The 19,579-nt window shown below is 47.3% G+C and overlaps 1 protein-coding gene across 4 annotated transcripts in view; it reads right to left on the bottom strand.

Moving 5' to 3' along the window:
• Window positions 1–19,579, bottom strand: part of GPR161 (G protein-coupled receptor 161) — a 146,317-nt gene that overhangs the window by 117,330 nt on the left and 9,408 nt on the right. For all 4 annotated transcript variants that reach the window (XM_068269795.1, XM_068269797.1, XM_068269798.1 and 1 more), the window contains one exon: window positions 6,741–6,841. Coding sequence is in view for 1 of the 4 variants with exons in the window: in XM_068269798.1 (XP_068125899.1) it covers window positions 6,741–6,753 (13 nt within the window). In the remaining 3 variants the exon portion in view is untranslated. The remainder of the gene's footprint in view (window positions 1–6,740; window positions 6,842–19,579) is intronic.

The raw sequence follows: 19,579 nt of genomic DNA, 5'->3' as shown, positions 1-19,579 counted from the left end.
GAGTCAGTAGATATACGTCCTGTAGCAGAAGCAGTGCTGTGCAGGATTGGGCTTGCTCCTGTGCACAATTCTGACACAATCTGATGCAGCACTAATTGGTGAACGGGAATATAGGTTTCCTTAGCTAATGAGACTGATTTTTACCATTAAAAACACTTATTTTCTCAGTTCATGGTAAAAAAATACACTCTGTAGCATTATTTCAGAATCAAATATCTTCACCATAAATTTTGACAGGAACATAATCTAAGTTTTGTGATAAGCGGTAAGAATAGAGTAGCACTTTTTATTTTTAAACTGGAATTGGTAAAACTGAGGAATAATGTGTTTTTTTTCTTCTATTTTTCTCCTTGTGGTCCCATTAAAATTCGTAGAAAACAAAATTGTTTGAGGGAAAAAATGGCATACGATTAAAGCCTAGTTTGTCTTGAAAAAAAACCCAATATATATTTCATTTCTGTGTCATAAGTAGGGATAAAGTTATTCCTGATTAACCACTTCCGGATTCTCGGAGCGTATATACACGCCCCTGAATCCAGAAGTGTATACCATGGAAACGGCCGCTCGTATGAGCGGCCGTTCCATGTCAGCTCACGGAGGGTGTCTCCGTGAACACCCTGCGAGCCGATCGGCGGCTCGCAGGGTAAATGTAAACACACGGGGAAGATCTTCCCCGGTGTTTACATGTATACGGCGCTGCTGCGCAGCAGCGCCGTAGAGGAGATCGGCGATCCCCGGCCTCTGATTGGCCGGGGATCACCGGCATCTGATAGGCTAAAGCCTATCCCATCAGGCGCAGGACGGATTTCCGTCCTGCGCCGCTCACAGGGGGAGGGAGAGGGAGGGAAGGGGAAGGAGGCCAGGAAGCGCTGCGGAGGGGGGCTTTGAAGAGCCCCCCCCCCGCAAGCGCAAGCAGCCGGCGGCGATCAGACCCCCCCAGCAGGACATCCCCCTAGTGGGGAAAAAAGGGGGGGGAAGTCTGATCGCCCTGGCTGCTAGCTGATCTGTGCTGTGGGCTGGAGAGCCCACGCTGCACAGATCAGCATAAAATGTCATGGTGTGGAAGTGGTTAAATAAGAACATAGCTAAACTGTCAAAACTGTTCTGGTCAATAAGTGGGAAACAAGGTCTGGATGCAAAGTGGTTAAGTAAATTGTTTTGCAAATATAGCTTGAAAATGAACCAATCCAGTCGTCCCCAGCGCTGGAAGGGTTAAAGGACAACTGTAGCAAAAGGGCTATGGATGCTGCCATATTTATTTTCTTTAAAACAATAGCAGTTGCCTGGCAGTCTTGCAGATCTATTTGGCTGCAGTAGTGTCTGAATAACATCAGAAACAAACATGCAGCCAATCTTGTCAGATCTGACAATATCATAAACTCCTGCGTGCATGTTCAGGGTCTACAGCTAAAAGTATTAGAGGCAGAGGATCAACAGGATCGCCAGGCAACTGGTATTGCGTAAAAGGAAATGAATAAGACAGTCACCATATCCCTCGTTACAGTTGTCCTTTAAGCACAGAAAAGCTTTACAAAATTAAGCAGGAGGGAGGAGCCCTTCACAAATGATGTCTAGCCTGCACAATCTGTGTAAAAGTGCGATTAAGCACTTTTGTAATCTGCGGCAGTTTAGGAATGGATTTGCACTTTACGTAAAGGACCACTATTGCGAAAAAAGCAGGCAGTTAAAATCTGACAGAACCGACAGGTTTTGGGCCAGTTCATTTCCTCATGGGGCATTCTCAGGGTTATCTTTGTTTTCAACAGTATTTCCTGAACAGCAGTTGCAAAGTCTAACTGACAAAATAGTATGCAAGTGAGTAGAGAGGCTGACTGGTATCTTACTATTTTGGCAGTTTAACTGCTGTTCAGGAAATACTGTTGAAAACAAAGAAAACGCTGAGAATCCCCCATGAGGAGATGGACTGGACCAAAACCTGTCGATTCTGTCAGATTTTAACTGCCTACTTTTTTCGCGCTAGTGGTTCTTTAACTGTAATGCAGCTCTTGAATTTCACTAAACTGCCAGTATCAAGTAGGATTTAAGAATTTTCTTATTTTCATGCAAATCCCCCTGCTGGTTAGAACTGTTTAAGAAGAAAAACTATCGGTAATGCTTTGATAAATCTGGCCCACAGTTTCTCTATAATGACAACATACACAAAATAGGCGAAACAGTAACATCTCTTACAGTGTTGCTTACGAATTAAGAATACTTTAGTCCCTGTTTATTCTGGCTAGCAGATGCAGTTGGTGTTGGTGTTATAATTCAGGTGATACCTGGTTTGGTAGCACACAAAACTGTTTCTTCTGTGCAACCCAGACTAAAATTCAATTAACCTAAACCCTAGGGAAAAAAAAAAAATGAGTTTCACTTACCTGGGGCTTTTACCATCCTGTGCCCTCAACGTCACTCCTGGATCCTCTGGTCCTTCGCCGGCAGCTAGTTTAGTTAGACACCCGCTATAGCGTCCTGTTACCGCGGTAACGCGTGTAACGATACGCATGGCGGCCCGCCAACTCAGAGTTGGCAAAAACTAAACTAGCTGCAGGCTGTGGACCAGAGGATCCAGGAGTGACTTCGAGGGCACAGGATGGCTGCAGGGGGCTGGTAAAAGCACCAGGTAAGTGAAACTCTTTTTTTCCTAGGGCTTAGGTTCCCTTTAAAGAGAGTCTGAAGCGAGAATAGATCTCGCTTCAGACCTCATAGCTAGCAGGGGCATGCGTGCCCCTGCTAAAACGCCGCTATAGCGCGGCTTAACGGGGGTCCCTGTCCCCCCAAACCCCCTCCGAGCAGCGGGGGAGCGCTTCCTGGTTGGGGCAGGGCTAACCGCCGCAGCCCTGCCCCATGCGCGTCTGTCAGACGCGTACCTCCGCCTCTCCCCCGCCCCTCTCAGTCTTCCTTCACTGAGAGGGGCGGGGGAGAGGCGGCGATGCGCGTCTGATAGACGCGACTGGAGGCAGGGCTGCAGCCGTTAGCCCTGCCTCCAGGAAGATCAGGTCCAGCGACCTTTTTTCCGACCCAGGTTTGCGGGGGGTGGGTTGGGGGTGAAGGGACCCCCGTTAAGCCGCGGGATAGCGGCGTTTTAGCAGGGGCACACGTGCCCCTGCTATATATAAGACCTGAAGCGAGATTTAGTCTCGCTTCAGTGTCTCTTTAACATCTCTGGAGAGATCTTAACCACTTGCTGACCGCCTTAAGCCGATGGGCGACGGCAAGGGCTGGGCCCAAACGACCGCAATAAGCCCATCGGCGGCGGCAGCAGGCGTGGCCGTGCGGCGATCGCGTCATTCGTGACGCGATCAGCCGCCGGCGACAGGCTCCGCCCCCTCGCGCTGTAACCCACCGGCCGTTCGGAAGCGCCGGTGGGTAACTAGCTGCCTGAATGCCGCCATGGAAGTGTATAATACGCTTTGTAATGTATACAAAGCGTATTATACATGCTGCCTCCTGCCCTGGTGGTCCCAGTGATCGAGGGACCACCAGGGCAGGCTGCAGCCACGAAGGTAAGCACCCAAGCACACTGATCTCTCCCCCCCCCCTTCCCTCTGATCACCCACAGCACCCCTCAGACCCCCCCCCCCCCACCGCCAACCCCTCAGACCCCATTTTGCACCCAATCACCCCCCTAATCACTCCCTGTCACTAGTAATTTTTTTAACTAGTCCCTAAACTGCCCCCCCCTGGGGGCTCCTAATAACCCCCCCCCACACTCTCAGATCCTCCCCAGCCCCCCCCCCCCCTGTGTACTGCATACATCTATCCTCCCCTGTAATCACCTATCACCTGTCATTCACCCGTCAATAACCACCTGTCACTGCCACCTATCAGATCTGACCCTAACCTGCCTCTTACGGGCATCTGATCACCCTCCCACACCATCAGATCGCCCGCAGACCTACCCTCAGATCACCTCCAAAGTGCATTGTTTACATCTGTTCTGCCATCTAATCACCCACTGATCACCCATCAATCACCCCGTCACCACCTGTCACTGCTACCAATCAGATCAGACCCCTATCTGCCCCTAGGGCACCCAATCACCCGCCCACACCCTCAGAACCACCTCAGACCCCCCCGTGTACTGTATACATCTATTCTCCCTTGTAATCACCCGTCAATCACCCCATCACCACCTGTCACTGCCTCCCATCGGATTAGACCCTAACCTGCCTCTTACAGGCATCTGATCACCCACCCACACCATCAGATTGCCCGCAGACCTACCCTCAGATCACCTCCAAAGTGCATTGTTTACATCTGTTTTGCCATCTAATCACCCACTGATCACCCATCAATCACCCCCTGTCACTGCTACCAATCAGATCAGACCCCTATCTGCCCCTAGGGCACCCTATCACCCGCCCACACCCTCAGAGTGCCCTCAGACCTGATCACCCCGCCAGTGCATTGCTTGCATCTATTCCCCCCTCTAATCACACCTTGAGACACCCATCAATCACCTCCTGTCACCCCCTAGCACACCTACCCATCAGATCAGGCCCTAATTTGCCCCGTGTGGGCTCCTGATCACTCGGCCAAACCCTCAGATCCCCCTCAGACCCCCTTCCGATCACCTCCCCAGTGCATTAATTGCATCTATTTTCCCCTCTAACCACCCCCTGAGACACCCATCACCTCCTGTCACCCCCCTAGCACTCCGATCCATCAGATCAGGCCCAATACAATCTGTCATCTAAGAGGCCACCTGCTTATGACCGGTTCCACAAAATTCGCCCCCTCATAGACAACCTGTCATCAGAATTTGCAGATGCTTATACTACTGAACAGTCATTTTGAGACATTTGGTTTCCAGACTATTCACAGTTTTGGGCCCCTAAAATGCCAGGGCAGTATAGGAACCCCACAAGTGACCCCATTTTAGAAAAAAAAAAAAAACAAGGTATTCTGTTAGGTGTATGACGAGTTCATAGAAGATTTTATTTTTTGTCAAAAGTTAGCGGAAATTGATTTTTATTGTTTTTTTCACAAATTGTCATTTTCCACAAACTGTGACAAAAAATAAAATCTATGAACTCACCATGCACCTAACGGAACACCTTGGGGTGTCTTCTTTCTAAAATGGGGTCACTTGTGGGGTTCCTATACTGCCCTAGCATTTTAGGGGCCCTAAACCGTGAGGCGTAGTCTAGAAAACAAATGCCTCAAAATGACCTGTGAAATACTAAAGGTACTCATTTGACTTTGGGCCCCTTAGCGCAGTTAGGGTGCAAAAAAGTGCCACACATGTGGTATCGCCGTACTCACGAGAAGTAGTATAATGTGTTTTGCGGTGTATTTTTACGTATACCCATGCTCAGTGGGAGAAATATCTCTGTAAATTACACATTTTTGATTTTTTTTAGAGATATTTCTCCCAATGAGCATGGGTATATGTAAAAATACACCACAAAACACATTATACTACTACTTCTGAGCATGGCAGTACCACGTGTGGCACTTTTTTGCAGCGTAACTGCGCTAAGGGGCCCAAAGTCCAATGAGTACCTTTGGATTACACAGGTCATTTTGAGACATTTGGGTTCAAGACTACTCCTCACGGTTTAGGGCCCCTAAAATGCCAGGGCAGTATAGGAACCCCACAAGTGACCCCATTTTAGAAAGAAGACACCCAAAGGTATTCCGTTAGGTGTATGACGAGTTCATAGAAGATTTTATTTTTTGTCACAAGTTAGCAGAAATTGATTTTTATTGTTTTTTTTTTTTTCCACAAAGTGTCAATTTCCGCTAACTTGTGACTAAAAATAAAATCTTCTATGAACTCACCATACTCCTAACGGAATACCTTGGGGTGTCTTCTTTCTAAAATGGAGTCATTTGTGGGGTCATCCTGTGCCCTCGTAGTCACTCACTGCTGCTCCAGTCCCCCGCTGGCAGCTTGCCGACCTCGGAGGTCGGCGGGCCGCATTGTGTACATTTTTACGCATTCCCGCTAGTGCAGGAACATTAACACAAACATTTTTACGCATTACTGGTGCAATGCGTAAAAATGTAGCTGCGCCGCTCGTTATCGCATCCACATGGTCAGGAGCATTCTGCGCAGGCGCAGAAGTACTGTGCCTGCTCAGAACGCTCCAGACCATGTGAGCACGCTCACGATTGGCGCTCGTGCAGAAGATACCGACCTAGCGAGGTTGACATCTAAAACAGAGGGGACTGCGGGACACCGGAGCTGCGGCGAGGGACATATCGGCTGCCAGGTGCTGGAGAAGCATCTTTTTTTGCTGCAAAGGGGAATGGGCGAAATTGCCCAAGAATAGGTGTGCTAAGTTTGAGCATAGAGAGCTGGATGGGTGGGCAGGCTGGATGGGCAGTCCCATGCAGCTAACCCATTAATCCTTTATGCTCCTGATGGCAGTTTTGTTAGGACTCCATATGGTGAGTGCGGGAATACAGGGTAGAGGAAGGAGGAGAACCATAAAAGCCGATCTGTCCAGGGAATGGAGGCAGCTGACTGCTCGTCTATGGTTGATAGGCTAACCACCAGTCCCCACTGAGTTTCAACAAATATTTAAATAAAAATCATTAAAGTGAGGCAATTTTTTTTTTTGTTGGTTTTAGCTTGATTTGATGTGTTTATCAAATCAAGCGGCTATTTGTGTATGCTGCCTACCTTTAGGTGGCAGAGCCTGTTCAAAGCAGTTGAGGATGGTATATGAAAGTAATAACCTATCTATAATATTATATCTACAGCCATGCTGCTTCCATGTTTGTTATACCTGTAGTAGCCATTAAGCTTCCATTCACTTTCCGGGACAGGCAGACAACAGCAGATCATGTGGGCAACATCATCCCATTCATGTTTTCGGAATGCCATTGGCTGAAATAAAGAAGACAAAGACTGGCTAAGGTAAGAGTTCAGCAGTTCCATTCTACATGACAAAGCATGCCATTGGGAACATTTCATCAATTGCAATACCACAAATGTAATCTATCTGGTGACATGCAAAATCTGTGCCTTACAATATGTTGGATGTACGACAAGGCCTCTAAAAGCTCGGATTTCGGAATATTATTTGGGAGCAGGGTGGGACACCACAAATATCTCCAATGTGGAGAGACATTATCGCACAGTCCACCAGGGTGACATGTCCAGGTTTTCATTTCAGGGTGTAGAGAGGATCTCCCTGTCGAAAAGAGGAGGGGACCTACAGGCCAGGATTCGTAAACGAGAAGCATACTGGATTTTTCGTTTGGGAACAAGGATGCCCCACGGCCTGAACACTAGATGGGATGTGGCGTTAGTCACAAGTTAGACTGGTTCATCCCTTTCAGAGTCTCACCATCGTTCTCTCCAGTTATTCACCTCAAATCAATATTATTGTGGCAATTAGCATGCATGTTCAGTATTGTGATTCAAAACATCTAATCATGTTCTTTTTGCATATTATCTGTTCCTTGTGTTTTTAAATGTCTTTTCTTGTTTGATTTGATTTGCACTATGTTGTGAGGAACCTAGCATTTGGGTTGGGTTTGAGCTCTGATCCGCCCCTCTTGTGGGAAGTACCCCCCCCCATAATTGCTCCTTCCTCTTTTTAAATCTGACATTGAAACCTGCATAATAGCTATGATTAAGGACTTCGGTCCGAAACATGTCAGCTAGGAGGTTTTGGCTGTACTAGGATATGTCCTAAATAAAGAATCTTTGTGAAGACATGGTTGCGGATCTCTCTTCCATTCTAGGGAGATAATCAGAAGTGCACTATCTGCATGGAGTCTGTATGTTCTGCCCGTGTCTGCATGGGTTTCTGCTGGACACTCCGGTTTCCTTCCAAATCTCAAAAACATACAGATTAGTTAACGGTCTTCCCCCTAAATTAGCCACAGACTACAATACATACACTATACAATACACACATATGACTATGGTAGAGATTAGATTGTCAGCCACTTTGAGAGACAGTTTAGTGACTAGACAATATACACTGTACAGCGCTGCGGAATTTGTCTGCAGAGTCAAGGCAAGATAACAGGCTCTGCAACAAGTAAGCGGGTACAGGCACAGGATCAGAATCAGGGAACAGGTACAGCAATGTCCAGAATACTCAGGCCTAGGAGCAACTAAGTTCTAGCAGCTAGGAGGAGGAAGAGGCAGTTCTTAAAGGGAACCTAAACTGAAAAGGGTATGGATTTTTCCTTTTAAAATAATACCAGTTGCCCGACTCTCCTGCTGATCCTGTGTCTCTAATACTTTTAGCCACAGCCCCTGAGCAAGCATGCATATCAGGTGCTCTGACTGAAGTCAGACTGGATTAGCTGCATGCTTGTTTTTGGTGTGTGATTCAGCCACTACGGTAGCCAAAGATATCAGGACTACCAGGCAACTTGTATTGTTTAAAAGGAAACATCCGTATCCCTCTCAGTTTAGGTTCCCTTTAAGTAGTCCATGCAACAGTAAGCAACTGGTGGTGTACTTCTGCAGAAAGTGCTCCTGAATCACCCGTAGGCTGAAACAGGAACTTCAAGTCCTTCTTGCAATCAATGATAAGCTGCCTGCTGGTGGATTGTGGAAGTCCATGGTTGCCAAGATCAGGATACAGCCACCTGCTGGAGGACTGGGTCCAGGGTCCCAAGAAACAGCAGGCAAAAAATACCTTGGCAGGGTGGACAGCGGGTGCCAAAGCTGAGTGGGCAGGGAGGAAAACAAAAAACGAAACTTTGCAACTGGAGTTTTAAGAGACTTTCACCCATACTTAAAACCACAAGGCAGGTTGGTCAACTGGATAACATTGGATAGGAATAGATAGAACAGAAGGTAGAACAGCAAACAGCAGATGCCAAACCTGGGTGGGTAGGGAGGGAAATAAAGCCAAAATATACATGCCTAGAATTCATTGAACAGCAAGTAATTTTGAAGATTGGACCTAAGGAAGCTAGAACATAGACTGGGAACCATCAGTGAGGCAGGTAGAACTGGAGCACATCAGGCACGGTAGCGAGGTTGGAAGGAAACAGGCAAAACAGTAGACAGGATACCATCAGAGAGAACAGCAGAATGGAAACCATCAGGGAGGAAAGAAGACTGGATACCAACAGGCTGGGAAGTCGGCTGGAAACCAACAGGCCGGGCAGCCGACTGGATACCAACAGGCGGGACAGCCGACTGGATACCAACAGGCTGGGCAGCCGATTGGAGGAACGGCAGGCTCTGAATCAACAAGAGGATCAGCAGACTTCGTACTATCAGAAGGAACGGCAGGCTTGGTACCATCAGGAGGATCAGAAAACTTGGTACCAACAGGAGGTACAGCAAACTTGGCACCATCAGGAGGATCAGCAAAATCAATACCAACAGGAGGATCAGAAAACTTGGTACCAACATATATAATAAAATGGCATCAGATGTTGACAGAGCAGCATTGGCATAAAAGATAGACGACGTGGGTGGACTCAGTTCCCAGGTAATAGTTGAACCGCTGTTTTCCCACCTCTAAACACTGTTCAGCCCCTGGGCGGAGCCAGCAGTGACTTCATTGAGAGAGGAGTGGCTAATCGAGCAGAGTGTGTGGGCAGCGTCTAGCTTGTCAGCACCCAGCGGTGGTTTTAATCTTCTGGCTGATAATCTTTAGAGGCGGTAAGTGGCGGTTCAGCTATTACCCGGGAACCGAGTCCACCCACGTCCTCTATCTTTTATGCCAATGCCGCTCTGTCAACATCTGATGCCATTTTTATGTTTATGTTTAAATTGGTCTTAAACTTATTTTACAATAAACGGGACTGCACTATCAGAAGCGGTTTTCTTTCAATTTTTTTTCTTCCTATGATATGTGGAATAATACAAGGGTGAGGCGACCCTGGAGTACAAGGACCCATTGCCATGCGGGAGGACAGAGGAAGCACAAGTCCGCACCGGCCGGGCAGCGGCACAAGTCCGCACCGGCCGGGCAGCGGCACAAGTCCGCACCGGCCGGGCAGCGGCACAAGTCCGCACCGGCCGGGCAGCGGCACAAGTCCGCACCGGCCGGGCAGCGGCACAAGTCCGCACCGGCCGGGCAGCGGCACAAGTCCGCACCGGCCGGGCAGCGGCACAAGTCCGCACCGGCCGGGCAGCGGCACAAGTCCGCACCGGCCGGGCAGCGGCACAAGTCCGCACCGGCCGGGCAGCGGCACAAGTCCGCACCGGCCGGGCAGCGGCACAAGTCCGCACCGGCCGGGCAGCGGCACAAGTCCGCACCGGCCGGGCAGCGGCACAAGTCCGCACCGGCCGGGCAGCGGCACAAGTCCGCACCGGCCGGGCAGCGGCACAAGTCCGCACCGGCCGGGCAGCGGCACAAGTCCGCACCGGCCGGGCAGCGGCACAAGTTTGCAACGGCTGGGCTGCAGCAGAGGCCTGTAACTGCTAGGCTGAAGCAGAATTCTGTAACAGAATGGGCTGCAGAAGGATTCTGTAACAGCTGGGCAGCAGCAGGAAAAGTCTGTGATGGCTGGGCAGCAACAGGAGTCAGTGCCAAGAAAAGTCTGTGAAAGACAAGTAACAGAGGATGGCAAAACGGGCTGAGCATCTGGCTGGTACCCGGGCTGAGCATCTGGCTGGTACCCGGGCTGAGCATCTGGCTGGTACCCGGGCTGAGCATCTGGCTGGTACCCGGGCTGAGCATCTGGCTGGTACCCGGGCTGAGCATCTGGCTGGTACCCGGGCTGAGCATCTGGCTGGTACCCGGGCTGAGCATCTGGCTGGTACCCGGGCTGAGCATCTGGCTGGTACCCGGGCTGAGCATCTGGCTGGTACCCGGGCTGAGCATCTGGCTGGTACCCGGGCTGAGCATCTGGCTGGTACCCGGGCTGAGCATGGTACCCGGGCTGAGCATCTGGCTGGGACTCTTGGTTTCTGGCAATGGATCTGTTGCATGCAAGATTTTTAATAGCTGTGAAAAGAGAGCCACAATATGTGCTAACTGTACCAGAGGGAGATAGTCTGGAAGGAGCACTGGGTAGGAATCGGTTGGAGGCTGCACCAGACAAGAATTGTCTGGGGGCTGCACTGGAGGCAATACAGCTAGGCGTTGCACCAGACAAGAGTTGACTCGAGGCACGATGGCTGGAGGCTGCACAGGAGGCACGATGGCTGGAGGCTGCACAGGAGGCACGATGGCTGGAGGCTGCACAGGAGGCACGATGGCTGGAGGCTGCACAGGAGGCACGATGGCTGGAGGCTGCACAGGAGGCACGATGGCTGGAGGCTGCACAGGAGGCACGATGGCTGGAGGCTGCACAGGAGGCACGATGGCTGGAGGCTGCACAGGAGGCACGATGGCTGGAGGCTGCACAGGAGGCACGATGGCTGGAGGCTGCACAGGAGGCACGATGGCTGGAGGCTGCACAGGAGGCACGATGGCTGGAGGCTGCACAGGAGGCACGATGGCTGGAGGCTGCACAGGAGGCACGATGGCTGGAGGCTGCACAGGAGGCACGATGGCTGGAGGCTGCACTGGAGGCTACACAGTTAGCAAGATGGCTGGAGGCTGCACTGGAGGCAAGACGGTTAAAGGTTGCACCAAACCAGAATCGGCTGGAGGCTGTACTGGACTGGAGTTGATTAGAGTAATGGTGGCTGTAGGGAAATATTTGCGTATTTGCTTTGTCCTTTGGACCAATCTGGAAACTGGAGCAAGTTCTTAGGTTGCGACTGGACACTGCAAGGTCCAAGGTGTGGATCTGATAGCGGTTTATAATGGAGCAGGAATCACAGGCTGTTTAACTATTGCATGTTCTAAGTTCTGGCCATCTGCTGGTGGAAGTCCAGGGTTGGCAAGATCAGGATACAGCCACCTGCTGGTGAATGCTAGAAGTCCAGGGCAGTCCAACTCAATATTACCACCAGAAGGCAGGAAATTACAGTACGATGCCTAACATTTTCTTTACCTTACATTTAGGTCATTTTTTTCTTCAAGCATCAGTGCAATGTCTGAACTATATTGCTTATATACAATACAATAACATTTCTATAGCGCTTTTCTCCCATAGGACTCAAAGCGCTTAGGCTCTCTCAGATTCAGTAATTGGTAGTAGGATGAAGTATTCACACAACAAAAGTTATATTTCTGCAAATGCCAAACTGAACAGGTGGGTTTTCAGTCTGGATTTAAACACGTCCAGGGATGGAGCTGTCCTGATCTGTTGAGGTAAGGAGTTCCTTGGCTTTATCAGCTTGGCTTTAGCAGCTTACTTTTCAAATACATTGCATCATAGACTGCTTGAATGAGTATTAGTAAAAAAAGAATAGGGAAAACAAAAAAGCAAGTATTGAAGAAGAAAAAAAAATCTGGTTTATTCCTATATAAATACGGTAGTTCTATTACTCTGTATTCACACTAGAAAAAGGGGAGGGTGGGGTGAAGGTAGGCTGGAGCTGTGCGTAGTGGCTTTGCTAATTGTGAGGTATATAGTGTTAATTTTGTCATAATATTTGGATTTCCAAGCAGGTAGCTACATGGGCCCTGAAGATTAGGAAGCACTGTCTAGTACATTTAAATAAGCCAGACCCACAACAGCAGGGGGCAGTAAGAAAGAAAGCCAGTACAGTGAAGTGAAACAATTTTTAAGTCATCAATTTTCTGGACACTGGTCCAGTAGCAAGAAAATACTCCTATTAGACCTACCGGTAATGGAGTTTCTAAGCGTCTTCCGGGACAACAGGAGATCCGGTCCCTCCTCCGATCTGGGGAAACGATCAATCAAGAAGCATTAAAAGCCCCCGCCCACCCTCATTCCTCAGTGCATCTAAAAGTAGAACCTACTAGAAACCACCAAAAATGAAGATAGCAGAAAAAATATATACACCCCCTAGTGATCCATCTAACCGATATAGAAAAAATAGAAAGGTGTTCCCAGCTAGGGCCGGGTTATAAGGGTTGTCCCGGAAGACGCTTAGAAACTCCATTACCGGTAGGTCTAATAGGAGTATTTCTCTAACCGTCATCCGGGACAACAGGAGAGATAGACAAGAAGTCTTTTTAGAAGACAGTTTCTCACCTAGGGAGGGACAACTGCTTGGAGCACCTTTCTGCCAAACGACTGATCCTGCTGAGATAGCACATCCACTCTGTAATGTTTGATAAATGTGGATGTCGTCGACCAGGTTGCCGCTTGACAGATCTGCTGTATAGTTGCCCCTGCTCTTTCCGCCCAGGATGTGGACAAGGAACGTGTTGAATGGGCCTTAATATTGGTAGGTACTGGACAGCTACTAGCCTGATAGGCCAGAATTATAGTCTGCCTAATCCATCTGGCTATAGTTTGTTTTGATGCCCGCTGCCCTCTATTTTTTCCTGTATATAGTATAAATAGATTATTCGATTTTCTAAACTCTCTGGTCCTAGACAGGTATGCTAAAAGCGTGCGTCTCGCATCCAAACAGTGAAACTCCCTTTCCTTGTCATTGGAAGGTCTATCACAAAAGGAGGGCAAAATAATCTCCTGAGAACGATGAAATTCTGAAGAAACCTTTGGGATATAGGTTGGGTCTAATCTTAAACGAACACAATCTGGACATATTACCAAAAAGGGATCTTTAATTGACAATGCTTGTAAGTCCCCCAGTCTCCTTGCCGATGTAATAGCTATCAGAAATGCTAGTTTAAAGGAAAGGAGCTTAATGTCAATCTCTTCAATAGGCTCAAAAGGAGGCCTCATAATACAATTGAGTACTAAGGATAAATCCCATTGAGGAAAAATCTTTTGCCTAATCGGAGTCGATCTTTGAATTGCCCTGAAAAAATTCTTCACTAATTCTTCCTGAGCTAGATGCCTGTCTAACAGGATAGATAGTGCTGAGCATTGCACTTTAAGGGTACTGGGTGCCAGCTTCATCTCGAAACCATCATGAAGAAAATCTAGGACTGAACTAGTCAGCTTACAATCTTTGTTTTTAGAAGTACACCATGATAAAAAGACCTTCCAGACCTTCCGATAAATTTTCTGAGTTACCGGCTTCCTACACTTCATGAGCACTTCAATAACTTTCTCTGAAATACCCTTACCTCTCAGAATTACCCTTTCAGGATCCAAGCTGCCAGTTTGAATAACTGGGGCTTGGGATGGCTCAGAGGGCCCTGCATCAACAAGTCCTGTCGATCTGGAAGGGGAAACGGATCTTTCTCTGATAACCTCAACAGAGTTGCATACCAGGGTCTTTTTGGCCATCTGGGGGCTATTAAGATCAATCTCACCCTTTCTTTTTGTAGCTTTATCAGAACCTGAGGTATTAGAGCTAGAGGAGGGAAGGCATAACATAGGTTGTATTGCCATGGGAGACTGAGTGCGTCCAATCCCAGAGCTCCTGGGCTCCTGTGCAGGGAGAAAAATCGATCCACCTTTGCATTTTCCGAAGTTGCAAAGAGATCTATTTCCGGCGTGCCGAATATCTCTGAAATTGAACAAAAAACCTCCGGATGGAGACTCCATTCTGACTGGGAAATCTGCTGACGACTCAAAAAATCTGCCTCCAGATTCAACACTCCCTTTATATGGATTGCAGATAAAGATAGAACTTTGTGTTCTACCCAACTGAAGATTTCTGAGGATAGGAACATTAGGTCCCTGGACCTGGTTCCTCCCTGTTTTGCCAAAAAAGCCACCGTAGTAATATTGTCGGAAAAAATTAACGCATGATTCCCCTCTATCATTTCTTGAAATGCTAGAAGTGCCTCCCAGACTGCCCTGAGTTCTCTGAAATTGGACGACTTTACTCTTATAGTCTGTGGCCAAGAGCCTTGTGCGTGTTGTCCCAGAGCTGTTGCCCCCCAGCCCTATGAACTCGCATCTGTGAACATTTTTATTGGGTTCGTCTGTCTCCACCATCTCCCCATCTGCAAATTTTCCTGCTGCAACCACCATTTTAGACTGATCTTTACTGGGTCTGGAATGGAAATTCGCAGATCCAGCGAATCCTGGGACTTGTCCCAATTTGTCAACAGAACATTTTGTAATAGTCTGCCGTGAAACTGAGCCCATATAACAGCCGGAATCGTGGCTGTGAACAGACCCAGAAGTCTCATAATCAGACGCAGTGAGCATTCCTTCAACCTTAATATTTGTTCCACTTGTGCCTGGATTTTTAGAATTTTCTCCCGTGGCAAGAAAATCTTTTGTAACATGGAGTCTATCTGGTATCCTAAAAAGGTAATTCTCTGAACAGGGGTTAGAGCTGATTTGGCATAATTTACTATCCAACCTACCCCTGTCAGGGTCTTTATAACAATATCCCTGTGCGCCAGAATCAATTTTCCTGTCTGAGCAAACACTAGGAGATCGTCCAAATAAGGGACTATTGAAATCCCTTGTAGTCTTAGCTCCTTCATCACCTCGGCAAGTACCTTCGTGAAAATTCGAGGAGCCGATGCAATGCCGAAAGGTAGAGCTTGAAACTGAAAATGTCGAACCCAGGATTGATCTCGGATCGCAAATCTTAAATATTTTTGATGACCTGGAAAAATCGGTATGTGCAGGTAAGCGTCCTGAAGATCTATCGAGACAAAAAACTCGTTGCCCTGGAGGAGAGCTCTTACCGAGTAAATGCTCTCCATCCTGAATTTCTTGTACACTAAGAAAGGATTGAGGGATTTTAGATTCAAAATGAAACGAAAATCTCCGTTTGCTTTTTTCACTAAAAAAAAGTGTGAATAATAACCCTGGAACTCCTCTATCTGAGGAACCGGGATTATCACTCCTTTTTCCAAAAAACTCTGAACTTCCGACTCCAGACCCTGAGCCTTTTCTGGGTCCTTTGGAATCTGATTCACAAATCTCTTGTGGGGGGGACTGAAAATTGAAGACGGTAACCCCGCTTGATGATTTGAAAAACAAAAGGATCGGGAGTTAAACTTTCCCATTCTGTCAGAAAAAATCTTAATCTGCCCCCCACCGGAATAACGTCATTTATCCTGTTTTGTAGGGTTGGAATACCCAATCGTGAAGGTTGATTTCCCTTTACCCTTGGGAAAGGACCATTTACGCTGCACCGTACGATTCTTATTAGGCCATGGATTTGGATCACTGGCTCTCTTTTTGGCTACAAAGGGTCTTTTCCCTTTAAAGACTTTCTTCTTATTAGGGAATTGCTTCCCCTTCTCTGCAGAACGAGACAAAACATTATCTAATTCTGCTCCGAAAAGAAGATTACCCTCAAAGGGGATAGAGCATAATCTATTTTTCGAAGTTAAGTCTCCCTCCCAGGTTTTCAGCCATATCGCTCTTCTAGCGGAGTTAACAAGAGCAGTAGTGCGAGCCGTGATACGAACCATCTCAGTAATTGCGTCCGCCAAAAAGGCAACCGCTCTGAGAATCACTGGCAAAGAGGCTGCAAAATCTTTAGGCGGAGCCCCTTTTTCAATCTGAGAAATTAGATTGTCCATCCAAATTCTCAAGTTGCGAGAAATACACGTGGCTGAAACTCCAGGAAGGAACCCAAAAGCTGCTGATTCCCAAGCCTTTTTAAGAAGACCCTCCACTCTTTTATCCATTGGGTCCTTAAGGGTCCCTGCATCCTCAAATGACAAATCTGAATCCTTTGAATATTTTGCTAGTGCGGCATCCAATTTGGGACATTTAATCCATCTATCAATGTCTGATTGAGAGAAAGGGTATTTCCTTTTAGATGATTTAGGAATAAACAACTTTTTCTCCGGATTCTCCCATTGTGAAGTAATGATCTCCTGTAAGGATTTATGAATAGGAAACACCCTCCCCGAGGGCCTAGCTAGTCCTGAATAAACCAGATCCTGCGGAGTTAACTCAGCAACTGTCTCTTTAATTTGTTCAGTAGCATAAACTGCTTTAAGTAACTCAGAAGATTCATCGGGTGAAAACAAAAATCTCGGAGCCCTAAGTAAATGTTCTGACTCAGAATCAGACTGAGGGTGCTCACCCTCTTCTAGGGATATAACCTCTGACTGCTCTTCCCCTTCCTCCTCCCCCTCCTCGATCTCTTCCTCCTCCTCAGCTCCTAAAATATCAGATATGGAAGACTGCTGGGAAAAACGCCCAAAAGGGCCTGGGAGAGAAGCCGAGGAAGAACCAGGTAAAGGTTCAGAGGCTGGAGGAACAAAAGATTCTTTAAATTTATCTAATGTTTCCTGCATTTTAATATTTACAGATTCCATAACACCCTTTAGAATATTAGAGGTTTCTGAAGCTACTAAGGCATCTACACAAGCTTGACAGGCATTTTTAGTAGCTTCTAAAGGAATCTTAGTGCTACAAAAACCACATCTCTTATATTTCCTTTCAGGGGCTGTAGCAGAAGTTTTGGGCTCAGTCTTTGCCTATAAACAAGCATATAGAAGGCAATGTTAGAGCACTTCACTCAGACCGCAACAGAAACAATCCCTCCTCCAGAACGGAGGACTCACGCCACCAGAAGTTGCCGCCTGGGGCTGGATCTGTCCAGAAGGCTTTGCAGTCGCTTGGCCTTCCATGCTGGTCTGTGCGCGCGGAGGACGCCAGGACCACTTCCTCCTTCCTGGTCCTCCGCTTTATCCTCCCCTTTCCGTCGCGCTACGGATGACGTCAGCGCGCCTGTCCCACCTCTTGCGGCTGACGTCAGAGACCCGGAAATTGCTGCGGCGGTGATAGACGCTAGAGCTACCTCCATGAGCCAGCGTCTAAAAAGGTAGGAGGGAGGAAAAAACGCTGTTTTCCCTAATCAAAGCGCATTTCTCCCCTAAAGGAGACAGGCCCCCCAGGAATCCCCTCCGGAAAACAATCAGGCCTGTCCCCCTGGAAAACCACCTCACCCTCCGGTAAGGAAATAATAAAAAAATAAACGGGCGCTGCTTCTTGAAGGTGTTTCCTGGAGGGAAACACAGATGAACTGAGGAATGAGGGTGGGCGGGGGCTTTTAATGCTTCTTGATTGATCGTTTCCCCAGATCCGGAGGAGGGACCGGATCTCCTGTTGTCCCGGATGACGGTTAGAGAAAAGTATGTAAACCCTAACCCTTTTGAATTATATGGATTTCTGCACAAATTGGTCATAAAAAGTGATCTGATCTTCATCTAAGTCACAACAATAGACAATCACAGTCTGCTTAAACTAATACCACACAAATAATTAAATGTTTTTATTGAACACACCATGTCACAGTGCAGGTGGAAAAAGTATGTGAACACCTAGACTAATGACATCTCTAAGAGCGAACTGGAGTGAGGTGCTGGAGTCCAATCAATTAGATAAGATTGGAGGTGTTGGTTAGGTTACAGCTGCCCTGCCCTATAAAACAAAAAACAAAACAAAAAACCAGGGCTGTGGAATTGGTTCAAAAATCAGCCGACTCCAACTCAGACGCTTCAGTTTATGGATCCAATGATTCCAACTGACTCCAGGTACCCAAAATGGCTCTGACTCCGACTCCTTAGTGTAATACTTACCAGGGCTGTGGATTTGGTAAAAAAAAAAAAAAAAATCATCCGACTCCTCCGACTCCACAGCCCTGAAAAATAAACACACCAGTTTTGGGTTTGCTTTTCTCAAGAAGCATTGCCTAATGTGAATGATGCCCTGTACAAAAGAGCGCTCAAAAGACTTACGATTAAGAATTGTTGACTTGCATAAAGCTGGAAATGGTTATAAAAGTATCTCCAAAAGCCATGCAGCCCACGGTAAGACAAGTTGTCAATAAATGGATAGAGAGTTCAGCACTGCTGCTACTCTCCCTATGAGTGGCCATCCTGTAAAGATGACTAGAAGAGCACAGTGCAGAATGCTCAGTGAGGTGAAGAAGAATCCTAGAGTGTCAGCTAAAGACTTACAAAAGTCTCTGGCATATGCTAACATCCATGTAAGCAAATCTACGATAAGTAAAACACTAAACAAGAATGGAGCTCATGGGAGGATACCACAGAGGAAGAAACTGCTGTCCAAAAAAAACATTGCTACACGTTTAAAGTATGCAAAAGAGCACCCGGATGTTCCACAGTAGTGCTGGCAAAATACTCTGAGGATAGGTGAAACCAAAGTTGAGTTGTTTGGAAAAAACACACAACACTATGGCCTCAATTCACTAAGTTTTACAAAACACTTTATCAAACGTTTGATAATTTACCTCATGGGTAAAATCTAATTTTGAATTCACTAAAGTGGTACATATTTATTGAATGTTTTATCGATAAAATGTTCAATAAATCTATAACAACTTTGCGACTTCAAAATTAGATTTTACCCATGAGGTAAATTATCAAACGTTTGATAAAGTGTTTGATAAAGCTTAGTAAATTGAGGCCTATGTGTGGAGAAAAAGAGGCACAGCATACCAACTTCAAAACCTCATCCCAACTGACGTATGGTGGTGGGGGCATCATGGTTTGGGGCTGGTTTGCTGCATCAGGGCCTGAATGGATTGCTATCATTGAAGGAAAAATGAATTCCAAAGTTTATCAAGACATTTTGCAGGAGAACTAAAAGGAGTGGTCAGAGGAAATGTAAAATAAAAAATCCACTTACCTGGGGCCTCTTCCAGCCCCTGGCATCCATCCTGTGCCCTCGCCGCAGCTCCGGTGCTCCCGGTCCCCTCCGATGGAGAAGCTGGCCTCACCAGGTTGGCTTCCTCTGCGCTCCAGTGTGC

This window comes from Hyperolius riggenbachi, chromosome 2, assembly GCF_040937935.1.
Source record: "Hyperolius riggenbachi isolate aHypRig1 chromosome 2, aHypRig1.pri, whole genome shotgun sequence".
NCBI lineage: Eukaryota > Metazoa > Chordata > Amphibia > Anura > Hyperoliidae > Hyperolius > Hyperolius riggenbachi.
Note: the sequence above shows the minus strand (reverse complement) of the source record. Positions and strands in the feature narration are given on the sequence as shown.